Genomic DNA, 27,760 nt, shown 5'->3' on the forward strand with positions numbered 1-27,760 from the left:
GAAGAAGACTGCAGCCCAGAGTCAACAAAGCTTCATCTCTTCTGCCAAGAAGAATGGGTAAAAATGTGCAAAGCAGATAGAAACATGACTGCAGAAAGACCGCATGACCCACCTAGTCTGCCCAATTAATTTAGCTTTATAATTCCCATCACGTTCTTAGAGATCCCCTTCTTGAATTCAGATATTGGTTTTGTCTCCACACATCCACCATGCTCTCTGTAACAAAATATTTCCTAAGATTACTCCTGAGTTTATCCCCTTTCAACCTCAATGCATGACAATTATCCTAAACAACGAATGCATGTTATTGCTGAAGAAGGGGCTTCAGCCAAGTGCTGAGTCAAGGGATGTGAATATTTATGCAATCAAGACTTTTTGCTTTTTTATTCTTAATTACTTTTGGAATTGTTCCTCCACAATGAAAATGTAGTTATGTTGTGTAGATCAGTGAAAGAAATGCCTACTTTAATGCACTTTGATTTGCATTTTTTTTTAGACAGTAGAACATGAAAAAGGTACAAGTGGGTGAAGAGTACAGTACCTCCATCTCCAAATGATAGGCCTCTAATGAGCTGAAAAGGAAGAAGCAAGGAGAAACATCAGGTGGGAGAATAGATGGAAAAATCAAAGGGCAGAATCATTTGATCCTTTTGAATAAATGAAATCTTACCTGGAGATCCCCGCTCCCCGTTTTCCAGTTTCACTAGTTTTGATGGAGGTGGGCCTGTTGTGCATTTCTCTGGTGTATTTTCTGGACTCGACTCCAAATGCAACCTAAATGTCTAAAAGTATATCAGTATTACTGTTATTAACAGGAATTAGGGCTTCTTGCTTTCCTGCATGCATTACATATGGACCAAATGTCCAAAACTGAGGTACTAGGCAGCACTTTTTCACCCAGCTTTGGCCAACAGCCTTCAAGGCCATCTTCCCAGGTAAACCAGCGATCTAAAAACCAACCCCACTCAGTCCAGCTAAGAGGACATATGGGGGTTCTAAAGCGTGCATATCATTAGCGGGCGGCATTCCTGGGCGGGCCTGGACAGTGACGTGCAGAGATTTCATTTTCAAATTATGCACATTATTTTCCAGAATAAAAGTTTACCCACAAAAAAAAGCGCCTGCAAGTACTTTGAATCTGTGGCAGTTTCCAAAGGGAAGGCGCATGTATGTAATTTCCCTACGAAAATTAGGGCGAAGGTCCACAGAAGCTTTGCACCTAGCCAGTTTGAAAATTGCCCGCAAAATTAATATAACTCATGACACAGCAGGAGGAAGTTCAGCAACTGAACACTGTAAAGGTAACTTTTCTGCACTTTTTTTTTTCTTTGTGTGACAAAACATGACCTCCTTGCATAATATCTAAAAGCATAAGGATCTGTGGAAACTACATTTAAAAATGTATCCTCTGCTGCTAATATTGCAAGGTATTGACAGCTAAAATAACGGAATAGATCTGACATATACAAATTGACAAACAATAGAAGCAAATAAAGTTGTAATAAAGCCATCAAAAAGTCAAACACTTGTGGTATCAGTAAACGTAAGTGCTCAAATGCTCATTCCGTAGCTTTATGCCCACAATGGGCATTCCCTTTCACTTTTCTATTTTGTAGGGGTTTTTTTTCTTATTTTGCCTTTTTTTCCCCAGTTCTTTGCTCAGCATCCCATGCCACATTCTTTCTTCCAGCCTCTTCTTCCTTTTCCCTCTTTCTAAAATGGTCATTGGTCTTCTTTCTAATGCAACTGGGGACAAACAATCTAAACATGTATACCCTCAGAGGAAAGGTGAGATAGGGGACATATGATAGACCTCTAAATACCTCCAAGGTTTCCAGGCACAGGAGGCCTCTTTCAATGGAAAGGAGGATCTAGAATAATGTGTCATGGGATAATGGTGAAAGGGGGTAGGAGTAATCTTAGGAAATATTTCTTTACAGAGAAAGGAGTGGATGCCTGGAACAGCAGGAGACAAACAGTATCTGAATTCTTTCTTGAATGGGATAGGTAAATACCTACAGCACCTGAATGTAAGCCAGAGTTGTCGGGATTATACAGGAAGAATTTGGAGCTGATCGACCATCAAGAATGAATCCGAGTATTGAAACAGATTTAGCTAAGTTAAGTTCTTTAATATTTAAAGTTTTAATTGCATAAAAAAAGGACTTGAAAAAAAGTATTATCGCTGGATTTTCCACTCAGTGACCTATGATTAATCGTAAGGCAGAGTCTAAAAGCGTAAGCTAATATGATGACGCCTAGTATGATGGTCATTTTACTAAAAGTATAACTTTGTTGGCATCAGAGTGAGAGCGTCTAAAATTGAAGATATACGGATGAGTGTTGGTCTATTATAATTTGATTATATTAACCAACAGATCCAATAATAATAATCAAGTTTCACCATCTGGTTGAATTAGTAACATTTAGGAGCCAGGGAAAATTACAAAAATACAAGTTTTTTCCCTTGTAATTTGTTCTATTTTTCTTTTATGATTTATTTTTAGTTTTGCCCTTGAAGCCTTTCCATTTTCTTTAATTTTGTATGCCTTTTCCTTATTTTGCTGTTTTTTGGGGTGGAGGGTGTTCATTTTTTTTTTTTACATTTTTCCTCTTTTTACTTTTCTATTTTGTGCTTTTTTATTTTGCCTTTTTTCCCCTGATCATTGCTCAGCCTCCCTTGCCACATTCTTTCCTCGAGTCTCTTCCTCCTTTTCCCTCTAGTTTTTTGTATGCACTCTTCCGCCCAAAGATTGCTCCTTGTTGCCATACATCCCCACCAAGCAACTTCTGCAGGGCACAGCAGCACAGAGTAGTACCTCCACCTCTCCAGGATTTAGCAGCCAGGACTCTTATCGAGCCACAGTGGCATCATCCCATCTCCACAAATTGCTGGCTGGGACTCTGTTGGTCCACAGGACTTGCCATTCCTTTCTCCTCAGCCCAGCAGCCCCTTTCTGCAGCCCGACAGCATGGACTCTGCTGGGCTGCACTGGCACCTCCCCCCCCCCCCGCCCCCCTTTGCATTTTGGCATTTGCAGGTACTAAAAATGGCAAGTTAGTCACCCAGACGTTTTCCAGCCCTGGCCCTAATCTTTAGGAAGTTTCTATAGTTTTCCTATTCCTCGTAATTATAAGCTAAATCTGGAATATCGGCTTTTTAAACACGGCCTTCATCAGCTAAAAAAGGATCCTGCTGGGCTGGCAGAAAGGTGCGGGTCAGTGTGTTAGCATGTCTCCCACCTCCAGCACTCAGCTCTGCAGAGCCCAAGCCAATGACCACCAGTAGGCATCTGCAAACCAGCTGGCAACATTTCGTCATATAACTATTCCAAGACTGAAGATGGTGGAAAATGGGGTGGAATATTTTTAAAGCAGGAAAAGTGGAGAAACATTCACACTCAGTATTCATTTGCAAATATGTGGAGGGTAGCACAAACTGAGTCAGTCCTTACAGTTTCTTTAATGTCTCATATCTTCATTCAACAAGAATCCTCGGTTTAAAATGGGTAAGGTAATACAATTCACTTGATAGACCCACGACACGGATACCGTGTTTCGCCCCACAGGCTGCATCAGGAGGGACAAGAAAGTCAAGTTCATATGCTAAAAAAAAAAAAAAAAAGAGAACAAGTATATACAATGTAAGGACAAAATGGAAAAGTGGTACAGTATATACAGCACAAGATATGACAATAAACAGACCTCTCAAATGTCCATTCTGTTTTACACAGAAGTCTTTTACAAGTGCTCGATTCATCCTTTATTATTTAAAGACACCGCAAAACGGCACCAAAAAAATTAACCAATCCCTTGCAATTCACAGATTCGGGAAGTGACCAATCCCTTGCAAATCAAGAATGTCAGTCAAAGCAGGCATCTGACATCATGTCTCACAATAATATTCAATGTATAAAGATAAAACAATTAACCTCATCACAGCTTAGAGTTACAGTTTCAAGAATATAAATGTTAAAAACAAATGTAAACACATCAGGTATAACACATAGGCAAATACTATAAGCGGTTTATAGATAGCTCCTCGATGCATTGTATGAACAAGAATTATTGTCTTGTGTTAGAGTAACAAAATCTCTGCATAGCGATGTGTAAACAAAGAACCAGAAAGTAATGTCTACATCACTTGATATTTCCATTACCTTTCTGACGTCATTCACTAAGGAGGAGGAAGATTCATAAAAAAATGAACCCACTCTATTTCTGAATTAAGGCCGTGTGGAGATAGTCTGAAGGGTTAAAATCCATTTCTGCTCCCTCTGAAGTAGCATCTTAAGGAAATCCCCACCCCGGGGAGTGGCAAAAAATTGGAGATCAGAGATCGAATGGCCAGCTATCAACCAATGCGTAACTAACGGAGCCTTTTCCCGTGAGATCTGAATGCAAGAAGCGTCATCTTGCCAACATATAACATCCAGCATGGGCAAATGACGACATAGATGACATCTGTTGAATTACATGTGGTAGTATGATGAAGCCCATATTCCTTATTTGTAATGGGGTGCTGAAAAGATAATATTTGTAAGGAATGTACACAAACTGAGCAATGCCCACAGGTGTGATGACTAACAGGAGAGGAAATTGATGTGGGCTGGCGACATAACTCTAAATGTACCAGAAGATCCCGTATGTTCTTACCCCCGTGAAATGTAAATCTTATCGGATTGTTAAAGACCCCATGTAATGATAACATCAGTCCGTGATTTCTAATAATAGAGCTAATTTCTCTCACACTTGATGAGAATGGAAGTATACAATTAATATTAGCCCCTGATGATTGTGATTGAAACAACAAATCCCAGTTAATGTATAACGCCCATTTGAATGCATGTTTCAGTACTCGATAGGGATAACCTTTTGCCAGAAAATGGGACATCATTTCATAAGAACATAAGAAAATGCCATACTGGGTCAGACCAAGGGTCCATCAAGCCCAGCATCCTGTTTCCAACAGTGGCCAATCCAGGCCATAAAAACTTGGCAAGTACCCAAAAACTAAGTCTATTCCATGTAACCACTGCTAATGGCAGTGGCTATTCTCTAAGTGAACTTAATAGCAGGTAATGGACTTCTCCTCCAAGAACTTATCCAATCCTTTTTTAAACACAGCTATACTAACTGCACTAACCACATTCTCTGGCAACAAATTCCAGAGTTTAATTGTGCGTTGAGTAAAAAAGAACTTTCTCCGATTAGTTTTAAATGTGCCCCATGCTAACTTCATGGAGTGCCCCCTAGTCTTTCTACTATCCGAAAGAGTAAATAACCGATTCACATCTACCCGTTCTAGACCTCTCATGATTTTAAACACCTCTATCATATCCCCCCTCAGTCGTCTCTTCTCCAAGCTGAAAAGTCCTAACCTCTTTAGTCTTTTCTCATAGGGGAGTTGTTCCATTCCCCTTTATCATTTTGGTAGCCCTTCTCTGTACATCGCAATTATATCTTTTTTGAGATGCGGCGACCAGAATTGTACACAGTATTCAAGGTGCGGTCTCACCATGGAGCGATACAGAGGCATTATGACATTTTCCGTTTTATTCATCATTCCTTTTCTAATAATTCCCAACATTCTGTTTGCTTTTTTGACTGCCGCAGCACACTGCACCGACGATTTCAATGTGTTATCCACTATGACACCTAGATCTCTTTCTTGGGTTGTAGCACCTAATATGGAACCCAGCATTGTGTAATTATAGCATGGGTTATTTTTCTCTATATGCATCACCTTGCACTTATCCACATTAAATTTCATCTGCCATTTGGATGCCCAATTTTCCAGCCTCACAAGGTCTTCCTGCAATTTATCACAATCTGCTTGTGATTTAACTACTCTGAACAATTTTGTGTCATCTGCAAATTTGATTATCTCACTCGTCGTATTTCTTTCCAGATCATTTATAAATATATTGAACAGTAAGGGTCCCAATACAGATCCCTGAGGCACTCCACTGTCCACTCCCTTCCACTGAGAAAATTGCCCATTCAATCCTACTCTCTGTTTCCTGTCTTTTAGCCAGTTTGCAATCCACAAAAGGACATCGCCACCTATCCCATGACTTTTTACTTTTCCTAGAAGCCTCTCATGAGGAACTTTGTCAAACGCCTTCTGAAAATCCAAGTATACTATATCTACCAGTTCACCTTTATCCACATATTTATTAACTCCTTCAAAAAAGTGAAGCAGATTTGTGAGGCAAGACTTGCCCTGGGTAAAGCCATGCTGACTTTGTTCCATTAAACCATGTCTTTCTATATGTTCTGTGATTTTGATGTTTAGAACACTTTCCACTATTTTTCCTGGCACTGAAGTCAGGCTAACCGGTCTGTAGTTTCCCGGATCGCCCCTGGAGCCCTTTTTTAAATATTGGGGTTACATTTGCTATCCTCCAGTCTTCAGGTACAATGAATGATTTTAATGATAAGTTACAAATTTTTACTAATAGGTCTGAAATTTCATTTTTTAGTTCCTTCAGAACTCTGGGGTGTATACCATCCGGTCCAGGTGATTTACTACTCTTCAGTTTGTCAATCAGGCCTACCACATCTTCTAGGTTCACCGTGATTTGATTCAGTCCATCTGAATCATTACCCATGAAAACCTTCTCCATTACGGGTACCTCCCCAACATCCTCTTCAGTAAACACCGAAGCAAAGAAATCATTTAATCTTTCCGCGATGGCCTTATCTTCTCTAAGTGCCCCTTTAACCCCTCGATCATCATTTCCTTGGCTTCTACCACATATTCCTTTTTCATGGTGCATAGCCACCGCAACCGAAAAAATTGACCGACAGAAATATTGACTAAGTGAATATGGATAGTGACTATTAAATAATAATAAACTGTTGCAATCAGTATCCTTACAAACAAATTGTAATCAAAAACCTGTTGCATTCAAATGTGATTTGGATATCCAAAAACTAAATCTTAGATCATTGCAAACAATAATTAAATTGCAGATTGTGGTCGCAACTATTTAACCACTCACAGAAGAAAAAAAAAACTGAATGTTGGTCCAAGTCCAAATTAACAGGATGTCATCTATGTATCTCAGCCAGATCGGAATAAATTCAAAAAAATGTGAGGGGTATATAAATTCTTCCTCACCAAGGTAAGAACTTACAGGATCTTCTGGTACATTCAGAGTGACGTCGCCAACCCACATCAATTTCCTCTCTTGTTAGTCATCACACCTGTGAGCATTGCTCAGTTTGTGTTCATTCCTTACAAATATTATCTTTTCAACACCCCATTACAAATAAGGAATATGGCCTTCATCATACTACCACATGTAATTCAACAGGTGTCATCTATGTCGTCATTTGCCCGTGCTGGATGTTATATGTTGGCAAGATGACACTTCTTGCATTCGGACCTCACAGGAAAAGGCTCCGTTAGTTATGCATTGGTTGACAGCCGTCCATTCTATCTCTGATCCCCAATTTTTTACCATTGATATTTTAATTTCCCCTCCCCCTGGGGTGGGGTTTCTCTAAGATGCTACTTCAGAGAGAGGAGAAATGGATTTTTACCCTTCAGACTATCTCCACATGGCCTTTATTCAGAAATAGCGTGGGTTCATTTTTTATGAATCTTCCCCCTCCTTAGTGAATGATGACATTTCCATTACTTTTCTGACAAGTGATATAGGCATTACTTTCTGGTTCTTTGTTTACACATCGCTGTGCAGAGATGTTACTCTAACACAAGTTGATAGCTCCTCGATGCATTGTATGAACAAGAACTATCTATAAACTGCTTATATTTTTTGCCTATTTATGTGTTATACCCAATGTGTTTACATTTGTTTTTAACATTTTTGTTCTTGATACTAACTCTAAGCTGTGACGGGGTAATTGTTTTATCTTTACACGCTGAATATTATTGTGAGATACGAAGTCAGACACCTGCTTTAACTGGCATTCTTGTTCGCAAGGGATTGATCACTTCCCATATCCGTGAATCGCAAGGGCTTGGTTAATTTTTTGGGCGCCATTTTGCGACATCTTTAAATAACTTAGGAGGAATCGAGCGCTTGTAAAAGACTTCTATGTAAAACAGAATGGACTCGAGAGGTCTGTTTATTGTCATATCTTGTGCTGTATATACCGTACCGCTTTTCCATTTTGTCCTTACATTGGATATATTTGTTCTCTTTTGTAGCATATGAACTTGACTTTTTTGTCCATCCTGAAGCAGCCTGTGGGGCGAAACACGGCATCCGTGTCGGGGGACTATCAAGTGAATTGTATTACCTAATCCATTTTAAACCAAGGAGTCTTGTCAAATAAAGATATAAGAAATTAAAGAAACTGTAAGGACTGACTCAGCTGTAGAATTTCTTTAAACAGGAGTCCAAAGGTAAAAGTACCTCATAAACCTTAAATGCCTTTTGAATTGTTAAGCTTCAGAAGTTAAGGCACCAAAACCTAGCAAAATACTATTAAAAGTTACTGACTTGAACAGTCATGCAAGGCATCACAATCTACACTTTTGAAAGCTGCTTATTTGCATATCAAAAATAACACCAGTTACCTCATCTGGAGTGGCCTCTAGCTCTGTGTACTCAGCCACCTCCCTGCTTTCAGGAGCCATCGTCGTTGGCTTGACTAGGTCTGGTGTCACATCAGTAGACTTCCTTTTTTCCAAGCAAGTGTCTTCCGGTTTCCTCACATTAGGACTTCCACCTCCCTTCTCCTGTGGTCCCGTCACGGGGGGCTGGTTGTGTTTCTTTGGAACATGAGTTTCTGCAGTAGAAATGCACTGCATTGCCTGAGGGGTTTTTACAATTCTTTTTAGCAATTCCAGATTTGGAAGGGCTGTAAGTTTTGTTAAATGATTTTGATTTAGGGGATTGGCTTTCTTCAGTTTAATTTTGTTCCACTTGGAGTTCTTACTGGTTGGACTGGTTTTCCCATTTAACTTACATTTCACAGGCAGCACCTTTCTGCTGGGGAAAAAGCACTTTGACGGGTTATTCTGACCTCCATCACACAAAGCCAATTTATGCACTTCAGCCTCTGTTTGCTCCAGCTGGGGTTTTTCAAGTGTCTCCTCTCCCTTTTCATGTTCAGCATTCACCGCCTCCTTGATCACTTCCACTGTGTCGGACTCAATCTCACCTGCTATTTCCTCACACAGTTCAAGAATACTTATCCGTTTGGCTTTGCTACTGTCCTCCGGTTCCTGGGCTGGATTGATGTCAGGCCCCTGTGGCTGTGAACACTTTGATTTCAGTTTGCTCTTCACCTTCTGGTGCAAGGCTTTCTTTGACTTCAGCTTTTGTCCTGCATTCCCTCTCGCTGACACAGTCTGGACAGAAATGGCCTTCCCTGTGGTCTCTTTAAAGGAAGGAACAGGAGAGACCTTCTGATCTTCACCAGTCTCTTGGTGAAGGTTCTGCACAGGAGAAACCTTTGATCGTTGCCGGTTAGTCTCACAACAGTTGTGATTACTTAACTTACGGACAACTTTACCAACTGATTTTTCCTTCTGTGCGTTTCTTATTCCTTTACTTTTGGTTTCTTTTGAGTTTCTGGACGCCTTCTGCTCCTTTATGCCCTTCTTCTTATTGTGTTCTGTGTTCAGTATGGTCGCATCGCCTTTCTTTTTCACCCTCGGTACCTTTCCTTTTTTCACACCAGTGCTTTGCTTCGCTTGTCCAGCTTTCCTGCCTTTCGCTCCTTTGCCACAAAGGGACTTTGAAGACACACCCGTCTTCTGCAGTTGCTGTGCCCTCCTGCTTGGCTGTTCCCTCTTGCCTTCCAACACTGGCATAGTCTTAATGGGCTTGGGATCAGGTGGCTTCTCCTCCTTCGCTTGGGCTGCACCATGAGCTGTGGCAACAAGCGACCGCACGGTCCTACAGATTTCTGTTTTGGGCGCATTTCTGGCGCTTCTGCGAGAGGATTTTTGCAATGACAGCATGGCTCCTTGACCAACTGGCTTCCTTGCCAAGTTCCCTTTAGGGCTTTGCACATGTTTGCCTAGATTAGTTTTGTCATAGGTTACAGTTTCAGCTAGTGCCTTAGGACTACTCCTGCTTGCTTTATTTGGTGCAACCTTTGTATCTGGCTTTGGGGTCCTTGGCACAGTTTTATTTGAGGTCCTTACCGATTTCAGTACAGAATGCTGGGCACTCAGGGCCTCAGGTGCACATTTCTTACTAACTGTCACTGATCTCAGTTGATGCCAAGCCTGACTTTTAAGCGATGTTGTTGCCATCTTCCTCCGAGGTGCATCTGTGCTGGAAGAAATCTGTGTGACCTTAAGTACATTGTTTCGAGGGGATTTTGAAAGGCTGGTATGGCTCATCTGGGAAGTTTTGGATGCAGTTCTTGTTGAGGCGGCTTTGAATGCAGTTCTCTTTACTGGCACATTTTTAACAAATACTGTTTTGTTGGGTGCTGTCTTTGAGCTTAGCTGGGTCTGTTTCTGCACTGGTTTTGTTGGCCTGGAAGGCTTGATGGCTGTTTTTGTTCCTTTCCCGTTTGGTTTGTCAGAAGGTTTAGACTTCTTTTTCCTCTGCACTGTACGTATGTTTGCTTTTGACTTCTTTGTACTCCGTTTTGCTGGAGATGCCTTCTTTTCCTTGCTTGCCCCAGAAGTCCATTTATTGCTCTTGTCCACTCGCCTCCGTTTAGCCGAATCTTCCACTAATGCTGTCTTCCTTTTCTGGGCTGCCATTTCTGTAAAATGCGGAACACGAGAATCAAAATCCTTTGACTCATTTCATTATATTGCAAAAATACTGTACACAAACGGGTCGATTTTAAACCCCCCCCCCCCCGCACACAAGAGCCAGGCCTCTTCCAAGGGGCGGGCTGAGACAGCGCCATTGTTCGCTATCCCGGCTGCCAGCACGCGCAATTTACTTCAGCTAGGAATCTGAAGTAATTTGCTCAACAAAGGTAAATAAAAAAAAAAAAATTGGATTTAGGGGTTGGAGAGGGGAAGGGAGGTTAGGGTAGGGAACTAGGGAAGGCCGGGATGCATCGCCACGCTCGCATGCACAGCCTGACGATTTTATAACATGCGCATGCATGTTATAAAATTGGCGCGCCCATGTGTGCGCACTGGATAGCGCGCGCACCTGTTAAAATCTACCCCAAATTGTTTAAAGTCCAAATAGGATTGTATATTTGAGTTTCTATCGTATTGCAACTGCATGTAAAAGCCGCTACGTTATTTGATGTATTCCACACACTGTCAGCCAACCCACCCATTGGCAGTTCATCCCTATAGAGCAACACATGCTAGCTAGATTAACTTCTGTGATTCTTTTTTTTTTTTAAGTTTTAGTATAATTTTAACAAATACAAAGAATCATCTTTGCACAGCAACAACGTGATCACACATAAAAGAAATTATAATGGTAATAATACCAATCCATTAAGAAGCTAACAATAATGTTTCCTTATACAATCTCAGATCCCAATCTGATGACCACATTAATACGGGGGAAAAGCAAATGGAAAAAAAAGAGAAAAACCAAGGGAAAATATCTTACAAGAAACAGCATTTACGTGAATATACCTGCAGCATTACAATTAACAAGACATATATCTAATTCGATGAAAGTCCAATAGACTGCCTAGAATCTAGAAAAGCACAAAGTTGTTCTGGTATAAAGAAAATATAACAGACTGCTTTATTCTTTACTATACATTTGCAGAGGTATCTCAATAGGAAGGAATCTCCAAAGGACCTAACTTCCTGGTGGAGAGCCAAAATTCTGTTTTTACTTGGGTTACCCTTGTCGTAGCAGGAAATCCCCGACTACTTGGCCAAGCTAAGGAACATTCAATTTTTTTAAATAACATTTCACCATATAACTAACATCATATTTATTATTAATGGAAATCTCCCATTATTTTGATATGCTAGAGCTTTCCAAAGTGTGTGTCGCGACACTTTAGTGTGTCGCCTGCAGTGTGCCGCGCAAGCCCGATGCACGTGACACACCGGCAAGTGGGAGCCAATGCGGCCGCCGGTGGACCTCATCCCACTGGCGGCTGAGTAGTAAAGTATCGCTGTGCTGTGTGCCGGAGACGCACAGCAGGAAGATCGGCGGGGCCGTGGTGGAGCTTACGTCACCACGGCCCGAAGAAAAATGTCACGCAGGTGCTCCTCCTCCTTCCTGCCCACGCGGCCCCGGAAGAAAAATGTTGCCGGAGCCGCACGGGCAGAAAGCAGGAAGAGCAGGTGCTCCGCCTCCTTCCTGCCCGCGCGGCCCCGGAAGAAAAATGTTGCCGGAGCCGCGCAGGCAGAAAGCAGGAAGAGCAGGTGCTCCGCCTCCTTCCTGCCCGCGCGGCCCCGGAAGAAAAATGTTGCCGGAGCCGCGCGGGCAGAAAGCAGGAAGAGCAGGTGCTCCGCCTCCTTCCTGCCCGCACGGCCCCGGAAGAAAAATGTTGCCGGAGCCGCACGGGCAGAAAGCAGGAAGAGCAGGTGCTCCGCCTCCTTCCTGCCCGCGCGGCCCCGGAAGAAAAATGTTGCCGGAGCCGTACGGGCAGGAAGGAGGTGGAGCATCAGCCACGTGCAGAAGAGGAGCAGCGTTGTTGCAGCGGGCGAGAAGAGGAGGAGGCCAGGTAGCAGGGTTTCCACCGCGGATCAGCCCGAGAAGATCAGAGTCGCCGCGATCGGCCGGAGAAGGTCAGGGCCGCTGCAGAGCCCTTCCTGCAGCAACCCATGAAGAGGAAGCCCAGAGGTAAGAGAGAGGCTGAGGGCCCGATGAGTTGTGTGCGTGTATGAGGTGAGTTGAGAGATTGGGTGCGGGAGTGAGGACCTGAATGTTTGCAGAGACAGCATGTGAGAGCCTGTGTGTGTGTGTGTGAAAAAGACAGCATGTGGGAGTGAGAGCCTGTGCTTGAGCACGACAGCATGTGGGAGTGAGAGAGAGCCTGGGTGTGTGAGAGTCAGACAGCATGTGCAAGAGAGAGACTTGTGTATGAATGATTGTATGAGAGAGAGCATGTGACAGTGAGAGCCTGTGCTTGAGCAAGACAGCATGTGGGAGTGAGAGAGAGCCTGGGTGTGTGAGAGTCAGACAGCATGTGCAAGAGAGAGACTTGTGTATGAATGATTGTATGAGAGAGAGCATGTGAGAGCCTGTGTGTGTGTGTGAGAGAGAAAGTATGTGAGAATGAGAACCTGACTGAATGTATGAGGGAAGAAGATAGATGGAGAGAAAAGAAATAGAAAAAAAAGACAATATGAAAGAAAATGGCAAAAAAATAAGAAAGGGGAGGTGGAACAAAAAAAGCCTGTGACCAACCATTTAGAAAACTAAGATCAGACAGCAAAGGTAAAAAAAAAGAAATAAATTACTTTTTACTGATTGGCACATGTAATCTTTGGTAATGTGCAAGAGTAGCACTTTCTCCATGCGGATCTCATAATGTACGAGATCAACATGGAGGAAGTGGAAGCCCACGGGGCCTGCACAGAGGAGGCAGCAGAATGGGCTTCAGTGCCAATAGCAGCAATCAGCGCCTCCCAAATAGCCATGTGGCGGCAGCAGTGACAGTGGCAGCAGAGGAATGAGAGAGGCTCCGAGGTTGCTGGCAAAAGAAAGAGAGGGGGTCTGCCTTTAGTGTGTGCATGTGTATGAATGGGAGTCTGCCTGGGGGTGTATGTGTGTGAATGCATGGGTGCCTGCCTGAGGGTGTGTCAGTGCATGAGAATGTATGGGTGTCTTCCTGGGGTTTGTATGTGTGAGAATAGATGCCGGCCTGTGTGTGGTGTATGTGTGTGTGTGTGAGAATGAATGTGTGCATGCCTGGGGGATGGTGAGGGAGTGGTGTGAAAATGAATGGGAGCCTGCCTGGGGGTCAGTTTCAGTGTGTGAGAATGATTGGGAACTTGCCTGGGTGTGTGTGTATGTGAGGGAGCCAGAGCGAGTGTGTATGAGAAAATCCAGGGGAGTAAGAGTTTGTGTGTGGAGGGGGAGAGAGTGTCTTAGAGCCTGAGAGTGTGTCAGTGTCTGTGAGAGCGAGAGGTTATGGTGGGTATAAGAGCATGAATGTGTATGTATGTGACAGTGTATGTGTGAGAGAGAATGGACATGTGAGTCTGTGTGAGAGAGGATAACCTCCTAATCCTGGACAATTTCAGGGTGACTGGAAATCAAGAGCTCCCACGTATGGACAGCAGGGGCTTTTTAAAATCCTTATTAGTTTTAATTATTGGGTGTTATTTGATATATGTGCTGTTTTGAAATATTTTATTGGTGTTTGGGAAATTGTAAAAAATGTATATGATTTTAATTAATAGAAATTCTATTTATCAGTAGTTTTAAAATATTCTTTTATTAGTATGGTTTTACTATTATAACTGATGCTTTGTTTTTTGATTTTATTTGTTTTATGAGGAATGGTGGTTCTGTTTTTCCATTGTTAATACACAGAGTCTGGCTTCTTGGGGTTTCCATTTCAGTTTTTGTCTAATTTGTGCTCCTTTATTTTGTATTCTGTATTTGGTGAGGGTTTGTCTCTGCTGTGTGTGTGTGTGACCATGATGAGAGATTCTGCTAGCATAGGGATCTATAGCAATCGGGTTTGTTTTGTTTCCTCAGTAGGTGGTGTATTGGTATTCTAGGACCCAGTGTAATATTTACCTTTGCGTTTTCACAGGTAGGGGTATTGTTGTTTGAGTCCTTGGTGATTACTGTTATGTTACAATGGGATTGCAGTATAGATTGAGTGTCTTTTTTGCGAGGTTTTATTTTAGTTCACAATGTGCCTGGCAGAGGAAGGTGTTTGTGCTGCTGTTACTGTGAGGTGACACCAGCATTTGAAAATATCTTTTACTATGATGAGCTGTAAAGGAAACATCCAAGCTCCATTGTTTGGGGGAATTTCAGTGGATGCACAGAGTTACAGAACTGGAGGTGCAGGATTTATATTGACATTCTGTCCCTTCCTATAAATTCCAGACTTCACTCTCATAGCCAAATAGAATTAGTTGAATGAGGCTATCAAATAATTATATAGTGTGAAACTGGCCAGCTTTTTAAAATTATGCAGAAGACCCTTTGGACTTTCTTATTAACACCAAATATTCAAATCTGTGTTTATCCCATCAAGCTCATATATCTCATTAAAGAGGTAAATTAAATAACACAATAACTTTGTTTTATTATTGTTACTCATAAATTAGAACAATAACATTAATCTTGGAATATTATATAGTTTTAATATAAATGAAAGGTTTTCACAAGATAGGTTGTGTCGTGAAACATTTTATTATGTATATATTTAAGGAAACATACATAAATTGTCGAAATACATTTCATTCGTTTAACCTTTAACCTCCGGTTTGCTAGTAGACTGAATTACTGTGTCCCGAAATTATGTTTGTCTAAAAAGTGTGTCACCAACATGAAAAGTTTGGAAAGCTCTGTGCTAGAGAGATAAAGTTTCTGGATGAAATAAATTATAGCTTTATGGAGCAATTGGTTCAGGAACTGACGAGAGAGAGGGAGCTATTATAGATCTAATTCTTAGTGGAACGCAGGATTTGGTGAGAGAGGTAACGGTGTTGGGGCCACTCGGCAAAAGTGATCATAACAAATTTGAATTAATGACTGGAAGAGGGACAGTAAGTAAATCCACAGTTCTAGCACTAAACTTTCAAAAGGGAAACTTTGTTAAAATGAGAAAAACTGAAAAAAACTGAAAGGTACAGCGACAAAGGTTAAATGTGTACAACAGGTGTGGCCATTGTTAAAAAACACCATCTTAGAAGCACAATCCAGATGTATTCCACACATTAAGAAAGGTGAAAGGAAGACCAACGATTGCTGGTATGATTAAAAGGAGGTGAAAGAGGCTATTTTAGCCAAAAGATCTTCCCTTCAAAAATTGGAAGAGGGATCTACCTGAAGAAAATAGGAAAAAGCTTAAGCATTGGCAAGATAAATGTAAAACACTGATAAAACAGGCTGAAAGAGAATCTGAAATGTCGTTGACCATAGATTCCAAAACTCATAATAAAAACCTTTTTAAACATATCCGAAGCAGGAAGCCTGTGAGGGAGTCGGTTGGACCATTAAATAATCAAAGGGTTAAAGGGGCACTTAGGGAAGATAAGGTCATTGAGAAAAGACTAAATGAAATTCTTTGCTTCGGTGTTTACTGAGGAGGATGTTGGGGAGATACCTGTTCCGGAGACTGTTTTCAAGGATGACGATTCAGATGAACTGACTCAAATCATGGTGTACCTGGAGGCTGTAGTAGGTCAGACTGACAAACTGAAGAGTAGCAAATCACCTAGTAATTTGTAACTTATCATTAACATCATTCGTTGTATCTGAAGACTGGAAAGTGGCCAATGTAACCCCCATATATAAAAAGGGCTCCAGAGGAAACCATAGACTGCTGAGCTGACCAGTGCCAGGAAAAATTGTGGAAACTATTATAAAGAATAAAAGCAAAGAACATATAGATAGATATGATTTAATGGGTCACAGCCAGCATGGATTTACCTCACAAATCTGCTACATTTTTTTTGAAGGTACGAATAAGCATGTGGATAAAGGTGAACCGGTAGATGTGGTGTATTTGGATTTTCAGAAGGCTTTTGACAAAGTTCCTCATGAGAGGCTTCAAAGAAAACTAAAAAGTCATGGGATAGGAGGCGATGTCCTTTCATGGATTACAAACTGGTTAAAAGACAGGAAACAGAGTAGGATTAAATGGTCAATTTTCTCAGTGGAAAAGGGTAAACAGTGGAGTGTCTCAGGGATCTGTACTTGGACCAGTGCTTTTCAATATATTTATAAATGATCTGAAAAGAGGCGACGACGAGTAAAGTGATCAAATTTGCAAATAACACAAAATCATTCAGCGTAATTAAATCATAAGCGGATTGTGATAAATTGCAGGAGGACAATGCGAGGCTGGAAGATTGGGCAGATATGGCAGATGAAATTTTATGTGGACAAGAGTAAGGTGATGCATATAGGGAAAACATAACCCATGCTGTAGCTACTGAATGTTAGGTTCCATTTTAGGAGTAACCACCAAGGAAAAAGATCTGGGCTTCATAGTTGATATTACAATGAAATCGTCGGCTCAAGTGTGCTGTGGTGGTCAAAAAAGCAAACAGAATGCTAGGAATTATTAGGAAGGGCATGGCAAATACAATGGAGGATGTCATAATACCTATGTATTGCTCAATGGTAAAACTGCATCTTGAATATTGTGTGCAATTCTGGTCACTGCATCTCAAAAAATATATTGTTGTACTAGAAAAGGTACAGAGAAGGGTGACCAAAATGATAATGGGCGTGGAACAGCTCCCTTATGAGGAACGGCTAAAGAGGTTAGGGCTATTCAGCTTGGAGAAGAGACAGCTGAGGAGGGGCTGTGATAGAGGTCTACAAAATCATGAAAGGACTTGTAAGGGTAAATGTGAAATGGTTATTTACTTTTTCGGATAATACAAGGACTAGGGGGCATTCCATGATGTTACCAAGTAGCATACAAACATAGAAATGACGGCAGAAAAGGACTAAACGGTCTATCCAGGTCTGTCCAGCAAGCTTATGGTAGCATCTCCTGCACCAAACAAGTCACCCCCATACTTAGTTTCTCAAACCATCAAAGTCAGGGCCTTTGTTGGCTGCTGTCTGAGTCCAATTTCCTGTTACTGCTTGCCATTGAAGCAGAGAGAAATGTTGAAATTGCATCACAACTATAAAGCTTATTGGTTAAGGGTAGTAACAGCCGCATCAGCAAGTTACCCCCATGCTTATTTGTTTTCCCAGACCGTAAAATTCAATGTCCTTGTTGATTGCTGCCTGAAACTAATTCCCCCTTTTCCCCCTGCTGTTAACGCAGAGAGCAATAATGGAGTTGCATCAACAGTATGAAGGATTATTGGTTAAGGGTAGTAATCGCCACACCAGCAAGTTACTCCCATGCACTCTTTTCCTCATTTACATCCTCTAGCCTTTAGGGATCCACAGTGTTTATCCCATGCCCCTTTGAAATCTTTCATGTTTTTGTCTTCACCACCTAGTCCGGAAGGGCATTCCAGGCATCTACCATTCTCTCCATGAAGAAATATTTCCTAACGTGGTTCTGAGTTGCCCTCCCTAGAGTTTCATTTCGTGATCCCTAGTTCAACTGATTTCTTTGCAACGGAGGTTTGTCGAATCTCCCCTGCACCTCCTCTCCTCATAAATCATTTGATGGAGACCCCCCCCCCCCCCCCACCATTTCTGTAGCCCTTCTCTGGACTGCCTCCATCCTGTCTCTGTCCGTTTTGAGATATGGTTTCCAGAACTGAACACAATACTCCAGGTGAGGCCTCACCAATGACCTGTATACGGGGATTATCACCTCCTTTTTCTTATTGGCTATTCCTCTCTCTATGCAGCCCAGCATTCTTCTGACTTTAGCTATTGAATTGTCACATTGCTTCGCTGTCTTCAGATCACTAGACACTATCACCCCAAGGTCCCTTTCTTGCTCCATGCACAAAAGCCCTTCACACCCCTCCCCCCAATCACACACAGCTCTTTTGGATTAACACACCCAGATGCATGACTCTGCACTTCTTGGCATTGAATCCCTGCTGCCATATCTTTGACTGCTGTTCAAGCTTCCTTAAATCACGTCTCATTCTCTCTACTCCTTCCGGTGTGTCCATTTGGTTGCAGATCTTAGTATCATCCGCAAATAGACAAACTTTAACTTCTATCCCTTCCGCAGTGTTGCTCACAAGACACTGAACAGGACTGGTCCCACCTTGTGGCGCTCCACTTAACACCGTTCTCTCTCCGAGTTGGTTCCATTTACCATCACTCGCTGTCTTCTATCAGTCAACCAGTTTGTAATCCATGCCATCACCTTGGCACTCACTCTCACGCTTCTCATTTTAGTCACAAACCTCCTAAGCAGGACCGTATCAAAGTTTTGCTGAAATCCATGTAGATCACATCAAGAGCTCTTCCTCGATCCAATTCTTTAGTTACCCAATCAAAAAAAATCAATCAGATTTGTCTGACAGGACCTTTCCCTGTTGAATCCATCCTGCCTCTGGTTCAGTAATCCTCCTGGTTGTAGATTGTTTATTCTTTCCTTCAGCAGAGTCTCCAATAATTTTCCCACCATCAACCGGCCTGTAGTTTCCAGCCTCCTCTCTGCTTCCACTCTTGTGAAGTGGGACCACCACCGCTCTTCTCCAATCACTCAGCACCACTCCTGTTTCCAGGGATCTATTGAACAGGTCATGCAGCGGATCCAGCAGCACATCTCTGAACTCCCTCAGTATCCTGGGATGAACCTTATCAGGCCCCATGGCTTCGATCACTTTCAGTTTTCCTAGCTCTTCCCATACAGTCTCTTCTGTAAACGGAGTTTCGTCTACTCCATCCCCATCCACTGTCCATTTAGAATTTTTTCCAATTTGTTTTTTTTTCCACTCAATGCACAATTAAGCTCTGGAATTCGTTGCCAGAGGATATGGTTAAGGCAGCTAGTGTAATTGGGTTTAAAAAAAGGTTTGGATAAGTTCATAAACTGCTATTAATCAACAGGGAATAGCATGGGTTTTATTTAATGTTTGGGTACTTGTGAATTGGATTGTCCACTGTTGGAGACAGGATACTAGGCTTGATGGACTCTTGGTCTGACCCAGTATGACATATAGTATGTTCTTCTGCAATTCTAAACCAGGGCACTTATACTTCTAGTCTGTATGTGGACAAATAATTCTTTTTTTCAACCAGTAAGGGCAGCACAATTTATTTCTGGGTTTCAGTACAAATGGATAAATAAGTCTATTAAAAAAAAAAAGTCACAAACTGATAACAACCCTACCCAAAAAAAAAAAAAAACAAACAACTCAGCCTGCCTGATCTTAAGGACTTATGTACTAGTGTGACTGAACAGGACCATTTTACAGTTTGGGATTTTACTACCATTACCATTCCATGTTTAATTCTAAGCTCCAACCCAACAAATAATTTGAACTAAAGAAGTTAAACAAGAACAGCTTTATCCATTTTAAACTGCATTGGACCTTTTTCTCTTTTACATTGAGTGTGTTAGTAAATTCTAATGAATAAAAATGCATCAACTGTAAGTAAATAATGAATTATGAATATGCAGATTATAGTGCTGGGTATCCACCAAAAGGTGATTTTCTTTTTAATTTCTGGTAAACAAGGACAGAAATTAAGTTTTATTTGAGAAAGTTAGTTCTCATATCACATGAAAGGTATTTTGATGGAAGAACCTTCTTTTGAGAAGAAAGGATTTTAAACAGCTCCTCGCAATTGAGGAACCAGATCACTAGACACTAGTTTCAAACTACCATCACCATAGAGACCTAACATATGAAAAGGTGGCACGACTCATCCACTGGAAACTGTCAACACTAGCATCACTGTGCCAGAACTGGCAGAGAATTAAGCTGTGATCACAGCATCCCCCATTCCAACGATAAAAAGCTTGATGCAAGAAAACCAGATATTATGGTAAAGGAGAAAAGCAAAAGAACAGCACTGTTGATAGAATTGTCAGTACCACATGCCTATTCTGTAGTGTAGATCATAGGGAAAGAGAGAGAAGATCCTAAAGTATCAAATGATGCAATCAGAGACCAACAAAATGTGGCAGAAAGATACAGAAGTCCCAATTGTATTGGGTGCCACTAGCTTGATTAAAACGAATTCCAGGAGCATCTAGACATGTGGCCTGTGCATACAACCTTTATGAATTCCAGAAGGAAGCTCTTCTTCACACAATGTAAGAATTAAGAAGGACATTAGCAGTGAATTTGAGAGACTGATCACACTCAACAAACTCTAGTTTACAAGTTAAATTTATTCCTGTCCGGGTGTGCACAAAATCAATCCATCTGAACACAATACCCTGAATTAAAAAGTAGTACATCTCATTCACTAGAAACTGTCAACACTAATATCACTGTATCAGAAAAACAGTGGGATCATAATCTTAAATGAATTGGAAGAGAATAAAAAAAGTTGTGGTCATCTTTGACATTCTCACTCCAATCAATAAACTTGATGCAAGAAAACCGGACACAGTATTAAAGGATAAAAAAAAGTAAGAATGTCATTGCTAAAAGAAGTACAGTATCAGTACCAAATAACTATTCTGTACAACCTATGGAAGACAAAAAAAATGTATCAAGTGCCAAGAGATGCAATCAAAGACCACGAAAACATGGTAAAAAGATATTGAAATAGTCCCAAGTGTATGGGGTGCCTCCGACCTGATTAAAAGGAACTTCCAAGTGTAACTCTATAGGTTGCCTTACATATTACAGCTCGATGTGGAAGCTTTCATTGGCACAAGGCAAGTTTTAAGAGGAGAATTAGCGTACATTTGAGAGACTGAGATTGCTCCCAATGTGCAAAACAAACCCATTTGAAGAAACTACCCTAGATAAAAATCAGGAGGGGACTTGTAACCACATTAATGGAACAGTTGTTACAAGCTGAGCCAACACAGACTAGCACATGCATTCGCACAGCACATTTTAGTGCCCAAGAGTGCAACCATCGGATCTTACTGGAAGTGTCACTGACAATTTTTTCCCAAAATACTCAGTTAATTTGAGCCAACTTCCTCATCCATTGGTGGCCATAAAAAATCCTTTTGTGGATGTTTTTCAGAAATGCCGGATTAATAAAAGAATTCTTTCCTGACCCACAATGGTTCTAAAGAAAATGTGTAATTCTCAGCCTAATTGACATGGCATAGAACCAACACAGCTCCTCACAACCCAAGATCTCTACCAATATTACTGCTTAGCTCAGTCTCCGGTCTGGATATCAAATATGGACTTTAGTTCCTTTTTTTTTTTTTTTATTTCTTACAATTCGATTTTTAGGCTCCAACTTACATAATATTATTAATTAGGATAGTTGGCTTTAGAGAATGAAAACTACAACAAGCATTTTAAAATTAATAAGAATAATTATACAGTTTACATGCCCCTTAAAGAATACAATCCTCTAAATACGAATGCACAATCAAGTAGCAGGGGTGGATGAACCCAATGCGCTTTGAAGTTGTGAGCCTATTTTTCAACATTTTAGCCACACACACAGAATAATTACAATATTTTTGAAAACATGGATGTTGGTATTTATATATGTGAAGCACTAATGACCCCAGATGATATGAGACACAAAAAATCCTCAAAGTTTCTCTGCAGTGGGGGTCGCTAGCCCAGAAGTACCTGCAACAGATCTATCATCCTGATGCTTATTGTTTTAATTCTTTTAACCAAGACAAATTGTTTCTTGCTGGAACTGCTTTCTACAACATATACACCTCTCTCTGCTTTTAAGTGCCTGAATGTACAAAGATTTCATCTTTTCAAGTCAGTTCAGCAGACACAGCAAAAGGCTAAAATAATATTTAATACAGATGGCAGACTACTATTTGGTCTCTATTTTTGGGATGAAGCAGATGCTTTGCATCATGATTAATATAACCTCTCATATAACACTATCTGAGCAGTTTCAGGGAAGAAACAGATCAGCAACTGGAACAAAAGAACAAACATATCAATACAGCAAAATAGCAGCAGATGTCACAGTTTTTAAGTACTTCTCTCATGTCAGCGGGATGCAGAAATGTATATTTCTTTTCTTGCTGAGCTTTCAGTTTGCAGCATGGGGAACAATCATGATAAGCCACTAACATAAATGCTGTAAATAACATTTTATTCATATAGATAAACCAATTACTGCAACCGCTAATTTTCATAATCTGTGTAAATAATTATGTTTTTTCGATGTATAGTTAATCGAAATCCTGCAATATATAAATTCCCCCTAGGTTTCACTGTCATCGTCCCCCCCCGCGCACTGTTATTAATATTGTTCCGCTGTAAAGCAATCCTGCTGCTGTTATAATGTAAACCGATGTGATGTCGCCAATGAATGTCAGTATAACAAAAACGTCAAATAAATAAATAAATAAATAGATTTCAGAACTTAGTAGCAGGAATATAAAACAGAAGATAGCAACTACCACTGACGTGAGGCCACACCTACAGTGCTGTGCAGGGCTTAGTCTGGATGGGAGAGAGATGAAGAGACTCACAAAACCTTGTTATAGGTTTTAATCTGCATAAATAATAAACACTACATACATTAACTCAGAACGCCATGTTTCTAAGTCTCAGTCCTGTGAACTCTGGTTCTGGTGTTCCATTTTTTATCCATTTCCTTAACAAACCCAAAATATTAGGAATTAAGCCTCAATGCACCGCTGAAGGATATGCAGCAGACTCCAAGGTTCCTGCTATTTGCTAACAATATTGTGCTACAGGCAGAGTGCAGGGAAGAACTTGAAAGAGACCTGGAAAGATGGGTACAATGCATGGAAGAAAAAGGAATAACGTCAAAGTACATGGGTAGCAAAATTCAGTGATGAAATGGAAATTATGAGAACTGAAGAGGACCTAGAAGCAACAACAAACTAAAGTGGATCCCATGCTAGAGAGATCAGAGTGCGGCAAAAAGCAGAATGACTAAAGTAGTGAAAGGCAAGTATCCGAACCTGGTTAAAAGGAAAGGTGTACCAAATGGTAAGAAGAGCGGTATTAGTATATTGAAAGAATGCTGTAGGAAGAGGATAAAGAAAGATAGGCATTTAGAGTAACAGAAATGAAGAATGCTATGCTGGATGCTTGCAGGGGTGACATGAAATGGCAGACACAAAGAAGTTAGGAAAAAGCTGAAGGTGGCTGAGATCACAGAGAAGATGAGAGAGGGGGAAAAAAAAGGACTGGTGTGGTCTGAACAAGTGGAAACAAAAGACAAAAAGTTACATTAGCAAGAATATTGATGGCAATACTGTTGGAAGGGAAAAAGACCCATAGGAAGATTAAAACAACAAAAACATGCATCAATACTGTTTACCAGGATATTGAGGTCCATGGCTCAAGCAAGAGAACCATGCTTAACTGAATAGCAAAGTGGAGGATGGCTAAGACTGCAGACTCCACATGAGCAGAAAACATAAGTAGAAAAAGACAACTTTACTGTAAATACATGGGATATGCTATTCATATATACATTTTAATCTCCAACAATATGTGCATGATGCTAAGCTTGGTAGTCATGATCGTTTTTAGAAATAAGTAAATGCCTTGTTATGAAGAGACTCCTGAACAACAAGATTTATTTATTTAGAATTTTTATATACCGATGAACGTTGGGAACATCTCATCGGTTCATATTAAAACGAAATTCAGCAAAAATTGCTTTACAGTGAAACAAGGAACATATGGATAACAAGAAAAGTAAACACAACGATTTACAGGTTGTTGATAGGATTTAGTACTTCTAGGTCAGTGTATGGCTTAGGCAAGTGTCTGGAAGCCTTGCTGTCAAATTGAAATATACCCCAAAATTTGGACTAATTCTAGTACCAAAAAGCAAAACTCTAAATGAGGTTGATTGTACAGAGAGGGGCAGATTTTAAAAGCCCTGCTCGCGTAAATCCGCCCGGATTTATGCGAGCAGGGCCTTGCGCGCCGGCGCGCCTATTTTCCATAGGCCTGCCGGCGCGCGCAGAGCCCCGGGACTCGCGTAAGTCCCGGGGTTTTTTGTCGTGGGCGTGTCAGGGGCGGGGCCGATCAATGCTGCATTTTGGGGGCGGGACAAGACATTTCGGGGGCGGGCCCGGGGGCATGGCCGCACCCTCCGGAACCCCTCCCCGGGTCGTGTCTCAGCGCGCCAGCGGCCCGCTGGCGCGCGTGGATTTACGTCTCCCTCCGGGAGGCGTAAATCCATGGACAAAGGTAGGGGGGGGGGTTAGGTAGAGGAAGGGAGGGGGAGGGAGGGGGAGGGCGAAAGAGAGTTCCCTCCGAGGCCGCTCCGATTTCGGAGCGGCCTCGGGGGGAACGGAGGCAGGCTGCGCGGCTCGGCGTGCGCCAGCTGCCCAAAATCGGCAGCCTTGCGCGCGCCGATCCTGGATTTTAGCGGCTACACGCGTATCTACTAAAATCCAGCGTACTTTTGTTGGCGACTGGTGCGCCAACAAAAGTACGCGAACGCACATTTTTTTTAAATCTACCCCAGAATGAGCAAGCCCTGACAGTCTTTACCTAAGCACACATCCTACTGAAGACATAAGTTACAGCAGATCTACTCAAACTGTAAGCACAGTTTTGGGAAATACAAGATTTACCACACATCCCCTTACCTTAAGACATTTTTTGTTCTCCCTACATGAGTAACGTCAACGAGGCTCCACAATTATTTACTACATTTTAAACAGCATGTTTTATAAAGGTGGAATATATCATTTTACTTAAGGCTTTTCCCTGAACCTATAAATTTGGTATATGACAGGGTGTGGAAAATACCTAGTAATCTGCTTGACCAGTAGGCAAGTAATAACGGCTATTTGCCCTCCTTCACTTATCCACCGCACTGTAATTTTGCAGCTCAAATACGTTACTGCTGAACATCTCTGCACAGAACACCCCTAAGCAGCAAATTATTTGGTCTTCCCTCACCCTCTCATCTTGCTGCGTGTTCCACGTACCTATCTCGCCTCCTCTCCTAGCAAAAAAAAAAAAAAAAAAAGTCATTCCGCTTCCCTAGCAGGACAATCGGCTGTGGGCCAGACTTGAAGATTCACTGCGATTGCTAAAAAAAAATAACATTTCAGAACCAAACTGATTGACACTGGCACTTCAGGTTCCGATCAGATGAGGGCTCAGAAACGAAAGAGGCTTGGGCCTATAGCAGGAGCTCAAATGGGCCAACTATCGCGGGCGCGGAGGCGGGGGTCCCCCGTTGTTGCCTGCTTTTCGCAGGGGGGAGGCGGGGGATGATTGGTACGATTGCTTCAGACTTGGACGAGGGGGAAGCCAGGCAATCGGCGTGCGGCACTAATCCTCATCGCTATTCCTTAGAACCAGTATGAATCTCTCTCTCACACACACACAGAGCGCGCAGATGAGCAGGAGCTCGGAATAAAGATTTGCGAGGCCGGGCAGCGGGGACGGGGGAAATCCAGGCTGTTTTCGTTTAGCTTTCCGCCCACCCCCTTCACCACAGTTGGAGCGAGTCTCACCTCTCGCTGTCGAGCGCTGCTAGGAGAGCGGCGGAGGAGGCGGCTGGGACCGTCTCATCGGAGCTGGGAAGCGAGAGCGCCGGTGGATAGGCGGGGACCAGGGGGATGCGTGGAAGGGCTTGGCCCACGGAGAACAGAAACTTGCCGGCCGCCGGCTCTCACGTCGGCTCCGGTGCGAGAACGAAAAAGGGAAAGCGCCAGAGTCACCCGCGTTCTGACGTCAGCTGCACAGCTGAGAAGGGACGGAGGTGCTGCGCTCCAAGTCTCGCTCTGGATGTTCTATAGCCGGCGCAGAGGCAATCGCCAAAATGTTCACTATCCAAATTGAGGTTTGAAACGCAAGCTGCTGTCCCGTTCTCGGCGTGTTCTGATGACGCAGGATCGGAAGGCGGCGGGGAGGTGGATCCACCTCGTGCTCTTACACTTCCTGACGTGATGTTCCCGCCCCTAAGTTGCGGTTGCTGTTTGGGTCTAGGTCTGTGTTTCTGGAGATAAAGTCCGCTGGGAGGGAGCTTTGTGGACTTGTTTGATGATCATTTTAAGTCAGAGGAATAGATGTTGGAAAGGCGAGTGGTTCGTAGAATAAACTTTACCAGTTTGAGGGTCCTGCTGGCCCCTAGCCTTCCTGAATTAAAACCGATCGGGCTGGCTAGATACTGGCCGGCGGGGAATCATAGTGGGCACCGATGTGATTTTCCTGCAGATGGCTCTCTTACCCTTTATTTGTGGTGCTTTGGAAGGTTGTGTTGAGTAGTTTAATTTACAGCAGGCACTAGAGGGCCGATGCAACACAGTGCGCTCAGCCCAGCGCCGGTTGTGTAGGCGCGTCCACCACGCGGGAAACCAATAGCGCTCATCAAATGCAAATGCATGTTGATGAGGCTATTAGTTAGTCACCCCCTAATGCAAAAAAAAAAAAAAAAAAGCATCTGATACGCACATTTTTGCGCTCAGAAATTAATGTCTGCTTACAGCAGTGTTAGTTTCTGAGCGCCATGAAAAAGTTGTACAGAAAAGCAGAAAATACTGCTTTTCTGTACATCCTCCGACTTAATATCCTAGCTAAGTCAGAGAAACGAAAGATTTTAAATTTTTAAAAAAAGGGCTGGCGGTCAGGTTCCTGAAACGGATGCTCAGTTAACCAGTGTCCGTTTTCAGAACCCGTGGCTGTGTGCTGATTAGGAAAACAGACGCCGATAAATTCAGCATCCATTTTCCTAACCGGTGGACAGCCGACTTCTCTTGGGTGCCGGCTGTCAAGGAGGTGCTAGGGGCACGCAATCGACCCTAGCGCCTCCTTGACAGCGTGATCCCTAATTTTAATATTGCATGGCGCCCCCAGGAGAGGTGCCTGGGCGGGCATTAGGAAAGTTGGCGCTGAACACTCAGCACCTGCTTTCAGTGCATTTTTTTTTTTTTTTGCATCTGCCCCTTGGTATGGATGCAGTGTCTCCAAAAGGGTTTATTTTATACATACATTCAAAAAAGAGAAACATGGCAGAAAAAGACCAGACGGCCTTTTTAGCCTGTCCACACTGCTCAATTCTGCATTCCTCATGTGCTGTGAAAAATACAAAGGTATTAGAGATGCACATTTCCCAAAGCTGATAGAGAAAAATCAGACTTCCTACAAAAGAATGAGCAGAAAATACTCTATAATCCT

The 27,760-nt window shown here is 42.2% G+C and overlaps 1 protein-coding gene across 1 annotated transcript in view; it reads right to left on the reverse strand.

The window, feature by feature from the left end:
- Positions 1-26,484, reverse strand: part of ESCO1 (establishment of sister chromatid cohesion N-acetyltransferase 1) — a 115,730-nt gene extending 89,246 nt beyond the window's left edge. Inside the window, 3 exon segments of the mRNA XM_029591108.1 lie at positions 671-782; positions 8,555-10,707; positions 26,098-26,484. Coding sequence (XP_029446968.1) covers positions 671-782; positions 8,555-10,705 — 2,263 coding nt within the window. The 5' untranslated portion in view covers positions 10,706-10,707; positions 26,098-26,484.
- Between the last annotated feature and the right edge of the window lie 1,276 nt (positions 26,485-27,760).

The sequence above is a fragment of the Rhinatrema bivittatum genome, chromosome 2 (genome assembly GCF_901001135.1).
Source record: "Rhinatrema bivittatum chromosome 2, aRhiBiv1.1, whole genome shotgun sequence".
Taxonomy (NCBI): domain Eukaryota; kingdom Metazoa; phylum Chordata; class Amphibia; order Gymnophiona; family Rhinatrematidae; genus Rhinatrema; species Rhinatrema bivittatum.